Below are 16,736 nucleotides of genomic sequence, written 5' to 3'. Positions count from 1 at the left end.
ATTCTAATAAGTCAAGATCAATTTGGGAATGGTAGAAGAGTGAAGAAAATATTCAAATATTCTAAAAGTTAAGGGAAGAAAATTAAACAATTCAAACAGGCCTACAAACTGAGCAAGCAAATTGTATCACTGAAGTACAAGGGACAGAACTCTTCCTTGAACAAAATCCCGAAGGTAAATTCATCTTTCCTGATAAACGTTTTAAGAATACCAACAGAAAATTCCACTGCACAGATAAGTAAGACACTTTAAATTTAGCTGTACATTTGAAAGCCAACTGACTTCAAATACCTACATACTATCTGTACCTCAAAACAAGCTTTAAAGCAGCGTTTTTCAAACTTGGCAACTTTAAAATGTATGACTTCAACGCCCATAATTCACCAACCAGAATGCTGGATGGGGAGTTCTGGGAGTTGAAATCATGCATTTTAAAGCTGCCAAGTTTGAAAAATACTGCCCTAAAGTGTGAAAATCAGTCAAAGGCAGAAGGAAATCAATGCAAAACCAGTCCTCTTAAACCATGCTGGTTGCAAGGCAAACCAACAACTGCTATCCCAAGGCAAAAAAGCACAAAAATTATAACAACTTATTAATTGTGAAAAATGACTAGAACTTTCAAGGTGGCAAAAAAGGAACATGAAAGATGAATTTCTTTTTTTACTTGCTGGCCACGTAGGACAGCTTAGCATTATGTGACCAAAGTATTGCAACCTATGTTATTTGGAAGGTATCATATCTATAATCCTTAATACCCCTAGTGCAGGCATGTCAAACTCGCAACATCACATGACATTGCACAACGTATTGGGGCTTTTTCCCCATTGCCAGCAATAGGGTGGGCATGGTTTCGCCGTGATGCATCCGGCCCGCGGGCCAGCACTTTGATATGGTTCTTCACCAAGAACCATACCTTTAGCTTTAAACATGGTCTCCATGTGCCGTATGTAAAAATAGTGGGTACAATGAATGATAAAAATGAAATATACTTTTCCTTCCTTCCTTCCTTCCTTCCTTCCTTCCTTCCTTCCTTCTTTCCTTTCTTTTTCAGTAATTACTGTAAATGGAATGCCCCACAGGTGTGTATTTATACTTAAATCAAAACGCCTGGCTTCATGTTCACTGGGGCTTCCCCTTAATATTTGCTCCTGACACTGAAAAATGTAAAACAGTGAGAATGAAAAATGGCATTGTACGTGCCTGTACATAACTACACACCTGTGAGCTGTTCTGTGTACACAACTCTGTTCTTTTCACTGCTGAAGAAATGTTGTTTCACAAAATACTGAAGCAGTACAAGATAAAACAAAACAGAGGTGCAAAATACAATGCAAGCTACTGTAAATTCAATCCCACTGTGCCCACTCAACAGGTTTGCTAGTAATTAACTAAAATAGTCCTTATAGATATTTAATTTACTACAGTGGGCAGTTGTTGCTAAAGAACAAGGCTAGCTAAAGCTACTGCTTAGAGCAGACTGGATTAGCTACTTGATTAATTGTCAGCATGTAAAAACAGCATCATTTTAGCTTCAGAAGATACACAGAATGAGAGATTTATTTCAAATACTAGATACGATAGAGTGATTACATCCACTATCTATTTCAGAATATAGACACACATTAAAGACTAATATTCAGGTCTGGGAACCCATCCACTGCATGACAAGCAAATCTCTCTCTCTTTTTAAACAGAATTACAACCATTCTACAAAGTATGCTCCATATTCTCCTGATCTTCTCTGAAGGTGGACATAGACGTTTCAACAAATTATATAAGAAGAATCTTTAAAAAAGAATGTTTACCCACCCTTACTTTTCATTTCTTTACATCCTCTGTATGGAGAGTTCTACATTTCAAAGAAGGGCTGTTTATTATCATTGGTGTAAATGATTGATTTGAAATTACTGAAAGTTGCTAAAAGGCAGATAACTTTGTAGGCCTGGGCATGGGAAGTATTTTTGTATTGTTTTTTTATTTTGTTTCACTGTAGAAAAACAATGGGCTAATTTTTGATAGAGCAACAATAAACTGAAATATAGTCCATATCCATACAGATGTACATTGTAATTTCTATTCTTTTTTTTAATGCAGGTCATATGTACAGTAACTCATTTTCTCTCTGTCTTGATCGCTAAATACACATTATTGCTTATAGCAAAGTGTACAGCTATGCATTTTTTTCTTTTGAAATTATTTATATGGAAATAGGAATGATTTTGGCAAAGAGAAAGCAGTACTCAAAGCTAAGAGGATTGCCTTTTCATTTCCAGCCATGCATGATCTTGGAAACACTCTGTGCTTCCACTGCTACAAACAACAACAGAAAAGTCCCTGTTGCCATAATGATTGCTTGTTAAAAAAAAAAAGAACATCCACAGACATGCAGGGAGATTTTCAAGTAAGGGGATAATTATATATAATGGATTAGATTTCAAATTAATTAAAGTTTTCCACCCTTTAATTGTCATTCATTTAAGAAAGAAAATTGTTCCAGTAGTACCTCATGTTAGCTGAGAACTCTTGAGAACAGCAAACTTAACATTCCTGATTTGACACAAATCCAGGAAGCTATTACACATGCCTACTACATATGCCTACTACAAAAGCTTTGTCAAATAGGCAGGCTCAGAGACACCAAGTAACCTGAATAATTGTGGATTATAATCTGAATCTCCCCAATATTAATCCAGCACCTTAACCACTATATCACATTAACTCTCAGTTTATAACCCAGCTTTCTTCCAGGACCTCAGGTAAACATTCATAATTCCTCCTTCTCCTTCCAGTGGTTATTAACCAACAACTTGACACAGATAAGGCTGGTCTTCAACAACTTCATCACTGGACTACACTGGTTCCTCTAACGTGAAAACTCAAGATTCCTTCATTTGCACCACATTTAATTTTAATATGATTTCTAAACTCTGTTATCGGTAGCAATAATTTTAATTTGCTACTTTTAAAACTTTTTAAAAATGCTTTATATTAGCATCACTTTTTCCAAAAGAGATTAAAGTACCTATATAAAGTAAATATCATGTAATTTTTGGTGGAGGCATTACTAAAACCATATTATGAAATTAGGACCACCAGAAGGATAAATGCTTATGGAACCATCCTTGAAAATTAAAAGGGATAACTTTGACTTTCCACCCACTTTTGACCCATTTGACTTAAGTATCTAAGAAAAAAAAACATTTGTGATCTCCCTCTTTCAAGCGATAAAGTAGGGGAGGACCATCAGTCATGGCTTCTCTGTGTGGGTGTCTACATAGCTTTCTTTCAGAAATCTGATCTGCCCCCGTTTTTTTATAGTTTATTAAAAAGTGCAGTTACTTGGACAGCCTTGGAGGCATTAGTTAAGCCATCCAAATGAGTAATGGTGAGAATTTTTTTTTAAAAAAACCAATTTTTACTGTGGATACTTGATTGTATTTTTAATCCATACATGAGAATTGCCAATTTACCAATAAATATCATCCCTATTGACTTCAATAAATAAATACATGAAGAGGGGATGGTGGGAAGATGGGAAGTTAACTCACCATAGGAAACAAAACATACTGCCGGAGATCATGAGATTCAAAATGAGGGTAGTCTCCAAAGCCAACTGGATGGGAAAAAGAAAGAAAGAGGAATTGAGAAACAAAATTGCTTCAGCTTTTACCGCATATGAAACTCTTTCATGAAAGGTTCTTCAATGGTTTAACCTGGAAGAAGCAGGGTTATTTAGTTGGAAATCCTTGATTATGAAGGCACAAAATTGTTTGTCTCACCTAAAAAGTACAGATATGGGGCTTGTATTCTTTTTTTTTTCTTCAAGGGGATTTAGATCTTTCAAATGGAGGGGTGGGACAAAAATTCATACTCAAATTCCTTCCTTTCCCTGTTTTATATATTAACAGTGCTGGATTATTCTTCGTAAGTAGAAAAGAACTGTTTGAATCCAGTTGTAATCCCATAATAACAGAAATAATTTCCACTGTAAACTTGAGGAAGGATACATACTTACATTTGAATGTTTCCAATGGTTCCAGAGAAGTTTTTGGTGAAAAATGGGTTAAAAATAAAGGTTTGACTATGTTAGTGGAAGTCTTCCCATTGACCAGGGGTAGGCAACCTCGGCTCTTTTATGACTCATGGACTTCAACTCCCAGAAATCCTGAGCCAGCCAAGCTGGCTCAGGAATTCTAGGAGTTGAAGTCCATGAGTCATAAAAGAGCCGAGGTTGCCTACCCCCGCCACTGACCAATGGATTTCACCCTATATTTCACTTGGATTCAACATAGAATGACATTCCTGTCAAAGATTTCTTGCTTTGTGTAAGTTTCAGAATTGGAGAAAAAGAGTGAAAATACTTCTTAAAGTAAAGGTAAAGGTTCCCCCGCACATGCGTGCTAGTCGTTTCCGACTCTAGGGGCCGGTGCTCATCTCCGTTTCAAAGCCGAAGAGCTAGCGCTTGTCCGAGGACGTCTCCGTGGTCATGTGGCCGGCATGACTAGACACCAAAGGCGCACGGAACGCTGTTACCTTCCCACCGTAGTGGTCCCTATTTTTCTACTTCTGACGAGTAACAGGCGCTCACTCTGTTATGCGGCACTCGGGATTCGACCCGCCAAACTGCCGACCTTCCGATCGACAAGCTCAGCGTCCTAACCCACTGAGCCACCGCATCCCTACTTCTTAAAGTACTGATTCTTAAAAATATTCTTTCACAATATTTTTATGAAAGGTTCTCCATTTATCTCTTTTTAAACAGTTTCATGCTTAAGAGAGAGGGGCAAAATGCCCAGGAGCTTTCTTTTCATTTTATTTGAGTAAAGTCTGCCAAAAAGATTTTCAATACTGGAAATTCCCCTTATGAATTATTCCAAACAAAATATTCCTGTAAGACCCATAAGGGAAAGTTGACATTATTATTGCATGGTATTTTGTTTTGTTTCACATCATAAATATACATTTTATAACCTATAAATATAAACTTGTTGAATACACTCAGGTGATATGTATACAAACAATAAAAATGATAGAGTACTAAAGAAAAGCTTTTAGGAATTCTCTATGTATCAGTCAAGAACAACAGCTTAAAATTTAAAATGTGAGTATATGAATTTATGAATGCTCATATCATTCTGATAATAAAGACTTATTTCATTTCAATCCATAATCAAGGTTTTACAAATATGACTTGAGAAAAAACATGACTCATTTAATTGATACATGGAACAATGATTTCATCTGTGATAAAGCTGTAGCTAATTTTAAAGATACAAGCATCCTCTCCTACTTTATACTAAACATTCATGACTTTGAAAAAATAACCCACAATGTTTAAAGGCAATGAATTAGTTTAAATTCTGGTTAGTGAGAAGAAACCAGAAGCAGGCAAAAGGCAAAAAACCCTGCCTTTTTCTTAATTTATTCCCCTTAACCATAGTTTAAACAATCTATAGCTTTCCAAGTTGATTTCTGGGTAACTTTAATTAGTCTTCCTCTAGTGTTTTAAAAGGGACGCGGTGGCTCAGTGGGTTGAGACGCTGAACTTGTCGATCAGAAGGTCGGCAGTTTAGCAGGTCGAATCCGGAGTGCCGCGTAGCAGAGTGAGCACCTGTTACTCGTCCCAGCTTCTGCCCACCTAGCAGTTCGAAAGCACGTAAAAATGCAAGTAGAAAAATAGGGACCACTACAGTGGGAAGGTAACAGCGTTCCATGCGCCTTTGGCGTCTAGTCATGCCGGCCACATGACCACGGAGATGTCCTAGGACAAACGCTGGCTCTTCGGCTTTTAAACGGAGATGAGCACCGGCCCCTAGAGTCGGAAACGACTAGCATGCATGTGCGGGGGAACCTTTACCTTTACCTTTAGTGTGCTAAAATGGTGAAGGGAGTTTGCAAGCCTGAGCTTTATAAACGTGGTAGGAAACTTGGTATGTTTGTAAAATTCATTGCTTAAACACATTTGCAGGAATCCATTGACTACATGCAAAATGTATGAAAAATGGTAGAAGACAAAAGACAGCATAGCTAAAGTGATACATGACTTGTCTTCTTTTTAACTCACCTTCTAATGCTGCAGTAGAGGAAAAAGACATGAATCATGAATTCAAGCCCCACCCTATTTATTTCTAAACCTGATTCACTATCCTTTTTCTAGCGCAGTTCACTAATAAATTTGGATGAGTATCCAACTTATGGCATTAGTACAAAAATAATTATTTGCATGCTATGTTAGGATATTACAAACTAAAATACATCTTAATTATGATCTTCATTCTCAGTTTCTTGCAAAAATCCTAAAAATTTCCACTTCAGTAAAAAGAGAAAATGGGTCATTCAAATGAATGACTCATTTATTTCAGGAATTATTGCCACTTAATGCCACTAATATTTCCAAAATATACAGTATTAAGCTTTTAAGAATGCAGATCAGTGTCAATATTTTCCCTAAGGGGTTGCCATCTCCAGTTTAACAGGAATGTACTGCTACAGTTAAATAAATAAATAAGATGGGGAAAGAATGGGCAGATGCTGCGCTCCTGTACCTTGAGCTGCCAATGTTGCTTGAACGCCCAGTGCCGCTAGCCTTATCCCTTGTTCAAATGAAGATCGCAATCGTCCATCAATAACATCTTTTTTTACTTGAAGATAGTACTGGTACCTGCGAACAAGGGACAGAACAGAATGAAACCGAGAGTACCTGAACATATTTTTTTTCTCAATGAATTTTAACCATTGATAGGGCTGTTCTGCTCTGTATAAGTAAAAGGAATATTGAAGGTGATACTTATGGCTAAACCACGTAGGCATTATATTTTGTATAAGTACGCGAGGATGACTATTTCACCCTGACCAAAAAATTATTTTTTAATGGCATATCTACACGGCAGTATTGAAAGGGTTTGAACAATACCATCTCTTATCTTCGGAGAACATGTACCCTGATATGATCTACATAAGTCTTCTCTCTACTGAGGTCACTTTCAGACAGTACCATCGGAAACTAAGGGCAAAACTGGGCATTTTGATACCAAATAAACTGAGAAGCATCTGTTAAACATCAAAGGATTTTCTTGGGTGAGCAACGTATTATCTACAAAGAGGTTAGGAAGATTGACTTGCTTATGTCTTTGATTGTAATTGAAACAAAAAGAATCTGCCTTTACAATACTGTTTATGCATTTTGCAATTTCTGTTAATATCGTAAGGTGATCCTGTGATCTTCTATGACTGAGATGCTTCTTTGCATATGCAAAAACCAAAGGAAAGGTCTATAAAAAGTAAATTCTACATGCATAAAGTACACTAATCAATTTCAATTTCTAACCAAAAGTATTACTTTTCATAAATGTCCTTTTCCTATCACCTTCAAACTTAACAATCTCTTGAATTACTTAGATGAAACTTCCTTAAAATTAATGGGATTTGTTTTTGAGTTGACATGAATAGCTTTACACCACTCATCAGTAACTCAATTGGAGCAATTAAAGTATTTCACTTTTTAAAGAAGTGTTGCCAATTAATCAGGTAACTTTTAAAATAACCCACTTTTTAAAAGTTAAGTTTTTATTTAGTTTTTTTTACTAGTCACAGCCACTTTCTAGAGTGCAATTACTTGCAAATCATATAAAGGGTCAGTTTTTGAAAAAGCATACTCTCCAATTAATTTTATTTGATTCAATTTAGATACTGCCCAAATCCAATTAATTCTGGACAGTTTACAAATAAAAACACAAAAATACAAACCAAACCCAATATGGCTCTGGACATAATAATAATAGTAATAAAAAACAGAAATTGCTTCCTAAGAATTTTACTCTGCCAAATATTTTTAATACTGCACTTTAGGTACTATATTGCATTAGAAAAACATACTATTGAGATACCAACCAAATTAGCCTGTGTGTGTGTGTGTTTGTGTGTGTGTATTTTGCCACAACAAAAGCACAATCCCACAAACCCCTGCCCTGCATATTTATATGACTAAGGTAGACATAACAAGATAAAACACAAAGATATCTTGCAATGATAACTGGAATATTTGACCATATTTTTGAGCGAGTAATTTTATTATTATAAGATTAACATAACTTGGTATCTAGAAACTCGATTGAAAAACAGCTTTGATCTCCTTGTTATAAAATCCAAAATCATCCTACATGATCTGTGAAACAGAAGCAGGCAAGCATCGGCCACTAGACAGCACTAATGCTCCAACAAGCTTTGCTTCTCCAGGTTGTAACAGTCATGGCATTATCATGAAGAAACACTTCAAATCACCGTTCACTGAAAGAGAAATCCTGGGTGCTTTCACAGAATGAGAATTTCCCAGATATTTTGAAGGCTTTTGAAGAGTATCCAAATGATAGTGCCCAAAAAGAAAATCACTGAGCAGCATCTACACAAGCCCTTGTGGTTCTGGGATGGAAAAATGAGGCTGGGTTTAAAAATTGTTAAGTTACAGATTGTTTTACTGTGGTTTATTGAACACCATTTTGTGTACTAGGCAAAACCACAGAATCTGGCTTAAGAACTGAACTGGCTGAATGTACAAATTGGTTGTGAGTTTTCAGGGTCACGACATCCTGATGAAATAAAGGAGAAAAAAAAAAGAGAACCAATTCAAGGCAAAGCTTTGCAGCCGGCAGGAATTTGAACCCAAGTCCAGAACTCTATCTTCTCTACTACACAAGTTTCATGGAGCTTCCTTGATTTGTGTTACTTTTTTTTTTGCTATACATGGTTTTATTATCAATAATACGAACACAGATTGCCAATCTCATTTCATGGTAAGTATGTAAGAGTGGAAGACAAGTCCAAACAAAGGCATAATTACAAGATGGCTATTTTCCTTCAGCAGAAAACACGAGTCATAAACTTATGCATTATCAGATGCATATCACTGTATTTACAGTCAAATGACAGGATTGTAATAGAGAGGCAGAAGAAGGCAAACCATTTATCTAAGGTAATTTGGTGCCTCAAGGCTGACCAGCCAGGATCAGAACTCCAGTGAGATTTTTTTTTCACTCCTACTTGGATGGTCTTTGATTTACAACCAATGTTGGAAGCACTGTCAAGCAATGCAGTCTTTATGTGCATTGCACCCAATTTTATGACCTTTTTTGCAACAATCATTAAAGCAAATCATTAAGTGAATCCAGCCTCCCATCCTGGCTTGTGGGAAGCCCCCCCCCCCCCCGGAAGGTTACAAATGGCGAATGCATGACCCTGCTATAGTCAAGTCCCAAGAATGACAAGTGGAGTTATTCTGAACAGTTTCTTTATTGCTGTTTGCTTATGGACAGAAATCTCACAAGCCATTATCTGCATAACTGTACAGTAAATGTACTCCATGAACTGCTGGGGAGGGGTCCATCTTTGTTCTCTTCCTGCACACCAGGCATTGCAAAGCTCTGCTGTCTCTTTGCCCTCTGGAAGAGCCCCTTCCTCCCACAACTACATTCCATCACAAGAATACTGCAACTGGTGCAAATATATGCAAATTGCCAAGCACACACACCCCCCAAAAAAATCTGATTGTGTGACAGCAGGGATGGCCTACAGTTTTAAATGTGAGGACCAGTCGTAAATCACTTTTTTCAATGCCACCCCAACCAGTTGTTAAACAAGGGTTATAGGTCAAGGCTATCTGGGTTTGTTTTCTGGCAAAATGAGCCTGGCAAGAAATGAATGGGTTTGTTACTTACCAGCACAATCCCCATGTAAAGCCAAGCAAAGAAACTATAGAGGCGTGTGATAGATTGGTATGAATCTCAACACAAAACGTAACCCAGAAGTAAAGCAGAGAGATTTCTGCATGCAAAAGATTATTTGAGACAAAAAAAAACAACCCTCCACAATTAAAAAAAAATCAATTAAAACACCCACACACATAAACACAATAACGTTTTCTGAGTTAGAATTCAAGCAGAAACTAATCTCATTGTTTCAACTGTCATCATCTTACTGGGCTTTCTTTGTGAGAAAAGCATATGGACTGATTGGCAGAATTCATTCTAATCTTCTGTTTAAATTGCAAGCAGACCCAAAGAGGTAGAGAAGAGCAAAAAAGGTTTGCTAGGAACCACAATTATATAGTTCTGCATTTCTCAACCGGGACAAATTTAAAATGTGTACACTTCAATTCTCAGGATTCTTAAACCTGCTAAGTTGAGAAACATGATACAGAACACCAGATTTGGGATCGCCTCCACTGAATCCACTGACGTTACTTCTGAGATGAAATAGATACCAGCCTTCACCACATTAGCAAGGACTACTGGTAATTAAGCAGTATGGGTAGTCCTTAACTTACAACCATAATGGAGCCTAGTTGTAAGTGGTGATGGTCTCAAAGAGCCTGAAGACCTGGCTCTTTGAGCTCTCGGGCCCAGGCTGAGGAGAAATTTTAATTGGGGTTTTAAGTATACAGGGTCAATTTAATATTTTTTAATTTGGTTTTTTAACTTTTGTATGGTGGATTTTTTAATTTCCTGTAAACCGCCCTGAGTCCTCAGGGAATAGGGCGGTATATAAATGTGAATAAATAAATAAATAAATAAATAAATAAATGGTCGTAAAGTGGGTTACCCACAAGACTGACCCAATTTTACACTTTTAGTGGCAGTCATTAAGCAAATGTCATGGTCATAAAGCAGCTGCCTTGGTCATTCAGCACGAACCATAACCATGTTCGTTAAGCAAATCAATTGTACTATGGGCTGGTTTTATCAAAAACCAGAAGTCAATGGGTAATCTGGTGGGAGTATAAGCCTCCCCCATCCATGCACTATCTGGAAGTCAATATCACTCACCTGGCAGGAAGGAAGGAAGGAAGGAAGGAAGGAAGGAAGGAAGGAAGGAAGGAAGGAAGGAAGGAAGGAGTCACCCGCATGACCGACCCAATTCTACACTTTTATTGGCAGTCATTAAGCAAATGTTATGGTCGTAAAGCAGCCACCTTGGTCATAATTCCAGAAGATCATTTGTTTTGAGATCCAGATTGTTCAGCTTCTTACTGGCACTCCATGCCACACAGGCTGCCTTCACGCAATCCTCTGAACCACTTAGTAGCTGACCTTGTTTTTGCCCACAACTTGAGCAAGCCTAGTTTACATGGTTACATTTTGGTTCTATCTGTTTTGTGAACCAAGATGATTAGGTTAATTCAGTATATTATGTTTTCCTTAAGCATAGGCAAGCATGTCATGCAAAGCTGCCCTCATCAGTAAGTATCGTCCCTCCTTAAATAGATGGATTTTGCCAAGTAAGTTATAATGTTTTGGTTCTGAATAAAAATCTTGACTGCCCAACCAGGTTATTATTCATCTCTTGTGCCTCCCTTGCACTGAACTGCCCCTACTCCCAAGAGCTTCATCCTGTTCTCCACTTGCTTTGACTATGAGACTCTAGAATTCTATTGGGTGGCATATGTTATTGCTATTGCTAATTCACCATGAAGGGTTATTCTAATAGAGAAAAACTGGAGGAACCAATGCTATACAACATAGCTTCTTCAAGGCTTAAGGGTTCCATGCTGCCTCTTAAATCTCCAAAACAAAAAAAAAATGCCAAAAAATATCAGGTCAGCCTACTCAAGGGCTGAATTTAAGTTGCTCCTCAAAAGAGTCCTAGTGCCCCCCTTTTTCAGGAGCCCTTGAGACTGAGGCACAAGGGACAGAACGTTATTCTGAGGCTATTTGCCCTAAATCTACATCCTCTAGCTAATAAAATTAAGAGTTTCTTTTTTTAAAAAAAAGTATTCATTCCCATTGGTAACAATGTGAATTGTACCTCCTCTGGAATAGATTAAAAAAACACAAAATAAAAGAGGCATAAGATAACACGTATAATTTTGAAAAGCATATAGTTTAGCCGCTAAAAAGAAAGATGAGTTTCAATCCAGTCCTTCCTTTTGTCCTCAGATGCTTGAATTAATTAGTGCAAATTACAAGGGAGTCCATGAACAATTTAGAGGCACACAAAGCTCCCTTTTTGAACTGCTTGTAAAACCCAAATACCAGAGAAATACTCAGCATAATACCAGGAATGTCTATTTTTAAATAACATTTCACACTACAATTACTCTACTACTATTGATGAGAATTACATTACTAAATATTTCTGGAATGGTCTCATTTCACCCTTACTTCTGTCCTGTTTTTCAAATGCATTGTGAAAGAAACCTCAATTAAAAATGAAATTGGGGGCAAGGTGACAGCATAAAAAACCACAGAAGCTCTCAGGAAATTAATCCTAAAACCCAGTTAAAGAGGGAAAAGGTTTTTCAGGGAGGACCCAGTTGGAATGACATAAGAGAAAAGAAAAAAAAATGTGTAAGAAGCTGGTCCCATCTCATATAAATGAACAACGGGGCAGATTAACGGTTCGTTCCAGACTAAACGTGTACTCAGATTAGGATTCTCTTGTTTTCTCATGCTATTCAAATTATCGCCAGTCTGCTTTTGCCTTTTATTTATGTCATGTTGCATGATATGCAAAATGTTCATATCAATGTACAGACATATATTTAATGTACAGATATTAAAACATCCACTGTACATATGTATTCTATCTCACTCATAGCATAAACTATGCTACACGTTGTTTTTTTAGGACTTTATATTTTATTGCTGCTACTTCAACCATTCATCTCTTCATCTGCTGATTTGTTTGCTTATGTTGGTTTTTGCTTTTGCTGTATTTTATAGCTGTTATCTCTCCCCTACTGTAACGATATGTGAAAAAGACCTTGGGAGCTGGGGCAAAGAGATGCTGCCTAGGGTAAGGTCAGACACAGGATAGTCTGCTGCTGGATGGAGGCTCAGAACTGACTCCCCCCCCCATTTCTCAGGCAGTAAAGGAGATGCCAGGAGATATGCACTTTCAGAGTTGCAATGTTCTATTACTGTAGCGATAGCACTTAAGACTTATATACCACTCCACTATGCTTTACAGCAGGGCTTTTCAACCAGTGATATGGGTACCACCTGTGGTACATTGGCACCTGGCAGGTGGTACGCGACCATCCTAGAAAAGTGGTAGCGGGGGAGGGGAATGAGCTGAACCGATGGCAGCACCGCATAAGCCTGAGCGAGAGACGGCTGGAGCTGCAGGACTGTCAGGGCTCAGTGGAAGCACCAGGATCAGCTCCAGGTTCCAGCTGTAGCTCGGCGCTGATCCCAGTGCTTCTGCTGAGCCCAGAAGAAGCGCCGATCAGCTGGAGTGTTGCAGCATCTCCAGGGTCTTGCGATTTACATTCAGATGCTTGGAAACTGATTCATATTTATGATGGTCACAGTGTCCCAGGGTCATGTGAAGTGACCAAAACCTGCTGCAACCACCCAGCAGATGGGGGGAATAAAAACCAAATACCCCCACCCCCACTCCTCAACAGAAATGCTCACAACAATGAAAACCTCGGTCAGAAGGAAGAGTGCCGGCAGGCGGGCAGGCAGGTGTCTTGCTCGGCTGTGGCTTGGGGGGCACTTTTTTCAGTGCCATTGTAACTTTGAACAGTCACTAAGCGAACTGTTGTAAGTCGAGGACTACCTTTACTTCATCACTTTTTTCCTTTTTTTTTTTGGTCATCAAATTTTTGACACCTAGCTAGGCGACTAGTAGTACTCAGATGTTGCCATATCCTAACAGTGGGTGAAAGGTTGAAAAGCCCTGCTTTACAGCACTCTCTGAGCAGTTTACAAATGTCAGCATATTGCCCCCAACAACCTGGCTCCTCATTTTACTGACCTCAGAAGGATGGAAGGCTGAGTCAACCTTGAGCCAGTCAGAACTGAACTGCTGGCTGTGGGCAGAGTTAGCCTGCAATACTGCATTCTAATCTCCATGGCTCAACTGAGTACACCACTATAGAATGTAATTGTATAATTAAAGAGAATTAGTTCATCAGGTCCTGTTTCCTGTCTGCTCTACCTGGTAAGGTTGGTATGCACATTGTAAGTCTGGAAATACAAATCTCCTGCTATATCTTTATAGCCTGAGAAATTAGGGAATGTCTCTTCTGAGCTTCTTCCTTCAACTTTTACCCAGCTGGAAGCTATGCTGTCTCTTATCTGACCATTGCCTAGGCAGCATCTCTTTGCCTTGTCTCCCAAGGTCTTTCTTACATACCATTACCTACAGTTTGAGATTTTGTAAGGACAAATTAACTTCAAAAATGTGAGTGTGTCTATTTATTTGTTAGATTTATAAGGTAAAGCTAAAGGTTCCCATGCACATGCGTGCTAGTCGTTTCCGACTCTAGGGACCGGTGCTCATCTCCGTTTCAAAGCCAAAGAGCCAGCGTTTGGTGTACTAATGCCATAAGTCGGATACTCATCCAAATTTATTAGTGAACTGCGCTAGAAAAAGGATAGTGAATCAGGTTTAGAAATAAATAGAATTGAATTCATGAATTCATGATTCATGTCTTTTTCCTCTACTGCAGCATTAGAAGGTGAGTTAAAAAGAAGACAAGTCATGTATCACTTTAGCTATGCTGTCTTTTGTCTTCTACCATTTTTCATACATTTTGCATGTAGTCAATGGATTCCTGCAAATGTGTTTAAGCAATGAATTTTACAAACATACCAAGTTTCCTACCACGTTTATAAAGCTCAGGCTTGCAAACTCCCTTCACCATTTTAGCACACTAAAGGTAAAGGTAAAGGTTCCCCCGCACATGCATGCTAGTCGTTTCCGACTCTAGGGGCCGGTGCTCATCTCCGTTTCAAAGCCGAAGAGCCAGCGCTTGTCCGAGGACGTCTCCGTGGTCATGTGGCCGGCATGACTAGATGCCAAAGGTGCACGGAACGCTGTTACTTTCCCACCGTAGTGGTCCCTATTTTTCTACTTGCATTTTTACGTGCTTTCGAACTGCTAGGTGGGCAGAAGCTGGGACGAGTAACAGGCGCTCACTCTGTTACGCGGCACTCGGGATTCGACCCGCCAAACTGCCGACCATCTGGTTGAGAAGCTCAGCGTCCTAACCCACTGAGCCACCGCGTCCCTTGTTAGATTTACAATCTACCTTTAATCAAGAGCTCAGAGTGGCATATATATTTTTTCCCTCTTAGGTGTCTCTACACCAACCCTGTGATGTAGGTTGGGCTGAGAGTGAGTGAGTTGCCCAAGGCTGTCCATGGCTGAGGGTGGACCTGATTCCAATCCATATCCAACGTTTTCACCACTATATCACATTAATTAAATTAATTATTTATTTCAATTTTAAGGCTGCCTGACTATATGGGCAGCTTACAATTTAAAAATAATCAAAAAGAAAAGGGAATACAATGAAAAAATCCTGAAGGAGCTCAGCCACTATCCTAGTGCTAAGGCTTGTGAGAACCACTTTTCTAACAGATTTTTTTTAAAAAAAAAACACAATTTAAGGTGCAAAAAGTATGATCTCCAGGGGGACATCATTCCAGAGGATGCGAGCCACCAAGAAAGCACACTTCCTGGGCCCTGCACAGTGAAGTTGCTGAATGGATAGTGTGTTCATTCTAGCTGACCTCATCAGATGGGCCCAAACACACAGAGACAGGTGTCTCCACAAGTAGCCAGGCCGTGTGCCATGAAGGGCTCTATAGGTGATAAGCAGCACCCTGAGTCTCATCCAGAAGCCCAATGAACCATTGCAATTCACAAAACAGGAGGGACATCTATGTGACTCCTGACACGCCCATCACTACCTCTACCACTACATTCTGGATCAGCTGTAGCTTTTGAGTGTATTTAAGGGCAGCCTCACATTCAGCCTTAACTACAGTACTACAATGCTAGTTTCAATCTCAAATATGTTCCTACAATCATACAAAGTATAATCATTCTTCAAGAGTGGTTGGGATGTCACATAAAGTAACAATATCAAGAACAAGTCAGAATCCCAGAAGGATTCTATCCCCCAGGAAAATGAAGCAATCCATGAACGTTCTCTTCATAAAACAAAATCTGATGCTATCTCTTCTTCTAATAGGCCGAAATAATACATCAGAGTGTGAGCTTTATTTATGATTCTGCGTTGTTAGGGAAGAAACCACTCATTTTGTTCTGATAGAATTCTATACAAAACAGGTCAGAGGATCTGGTTACTTTAACGAAATACAAAGTGGAATCCAATTAAAGCATCTGGCTTTTAAAAATCTCCAACATGTCCTTGTTACCAAGAAGAATTTGTTCTTCACCTTCAACTGGAAAGGAGTTTTGAAGAATTATGGTTCACTTAACAGAAGATGAATATCATGCTGACACTTTTAGGCTGGTGACAGGTCAGTTTACGCACAATCAAGTTAGATGTAACTGCTATTACATGAGTCGAAGTACTTATTATCCTCCAGCTTGGCAGTAGTAGATTAAGGGGCAGAATCTCTCACATGATTTGAAACTTAGCTCACCATAATACAGTTTAATTGTTCCACCAACACCAACTGAGTCATATGAAAATATGCCTCTGCTTGCCCAGAAAGGGGCAATTATTACAGTACAGGAGAAAAGAAGAGTGAATTACATATGGAAGCAATGGGAATTAACAGTTTGAAGATTTCTCTAATATTCAGCCAGGTTAACCGTTAAGCTGGATCCTGCACATCATGCTAAATGCATGATATGCAGGATTAGGTAGATTAGGTAGAACAAAACGCAAGATAGTCCAAAAGAACAGATGTCTTTAAAATGGTTTATCTCTATAAAAGGTTGACACTATCCGTGCTGAGCTTTGGACTCTTATTTAGTAG

At 38.6% G+C, this 16,736-nt stretch overlaps 1 protein-coding gene across 1 annotated transcript in view; it reads right to left on the bottom strand.

Moving 5' to 3' along the window:
- Positions 1–16,736, bottom strand: part of PTPN14 (protein tyrosine phosphatase non-receptor type 14) — a 129,573-nt gene that overhangs the window by 44,875 nt on the left and 67,962 nt on the right. The window contains exons 4-5 of the mRNA XM_081327077.1: positions 6,546–6,661; positions 3,549–3,613 (exon numbers count right to left, since the gene is read on the bottom strand). Of these exons, the coding sequence (XP_081183203.1) occupies positions 3,549–3,613; positions 6,546–6,661 (181 nt within the window). The remainder of the gene's footprint in view (positions 1–3,548; positions 3,614–6,545; positions 6,662–16,736) is intronic.

The sequence above is a fragment of the Vipera berus genome, assembly GCF_964194415.1.
Source record: "Vipera berus genome assembly, chromosome: 1".
Classification (NCBI taxonomy): Eukaryota; Metazoa; Chordata; class Lepidosauria; order Squamata; family Viperidae; genus Vipera; species Vipera berus.
Note: the sequence above shows the minus strand (reverse complement) of the source record. Positions and strands in the feature narration are given on the sequence as shown.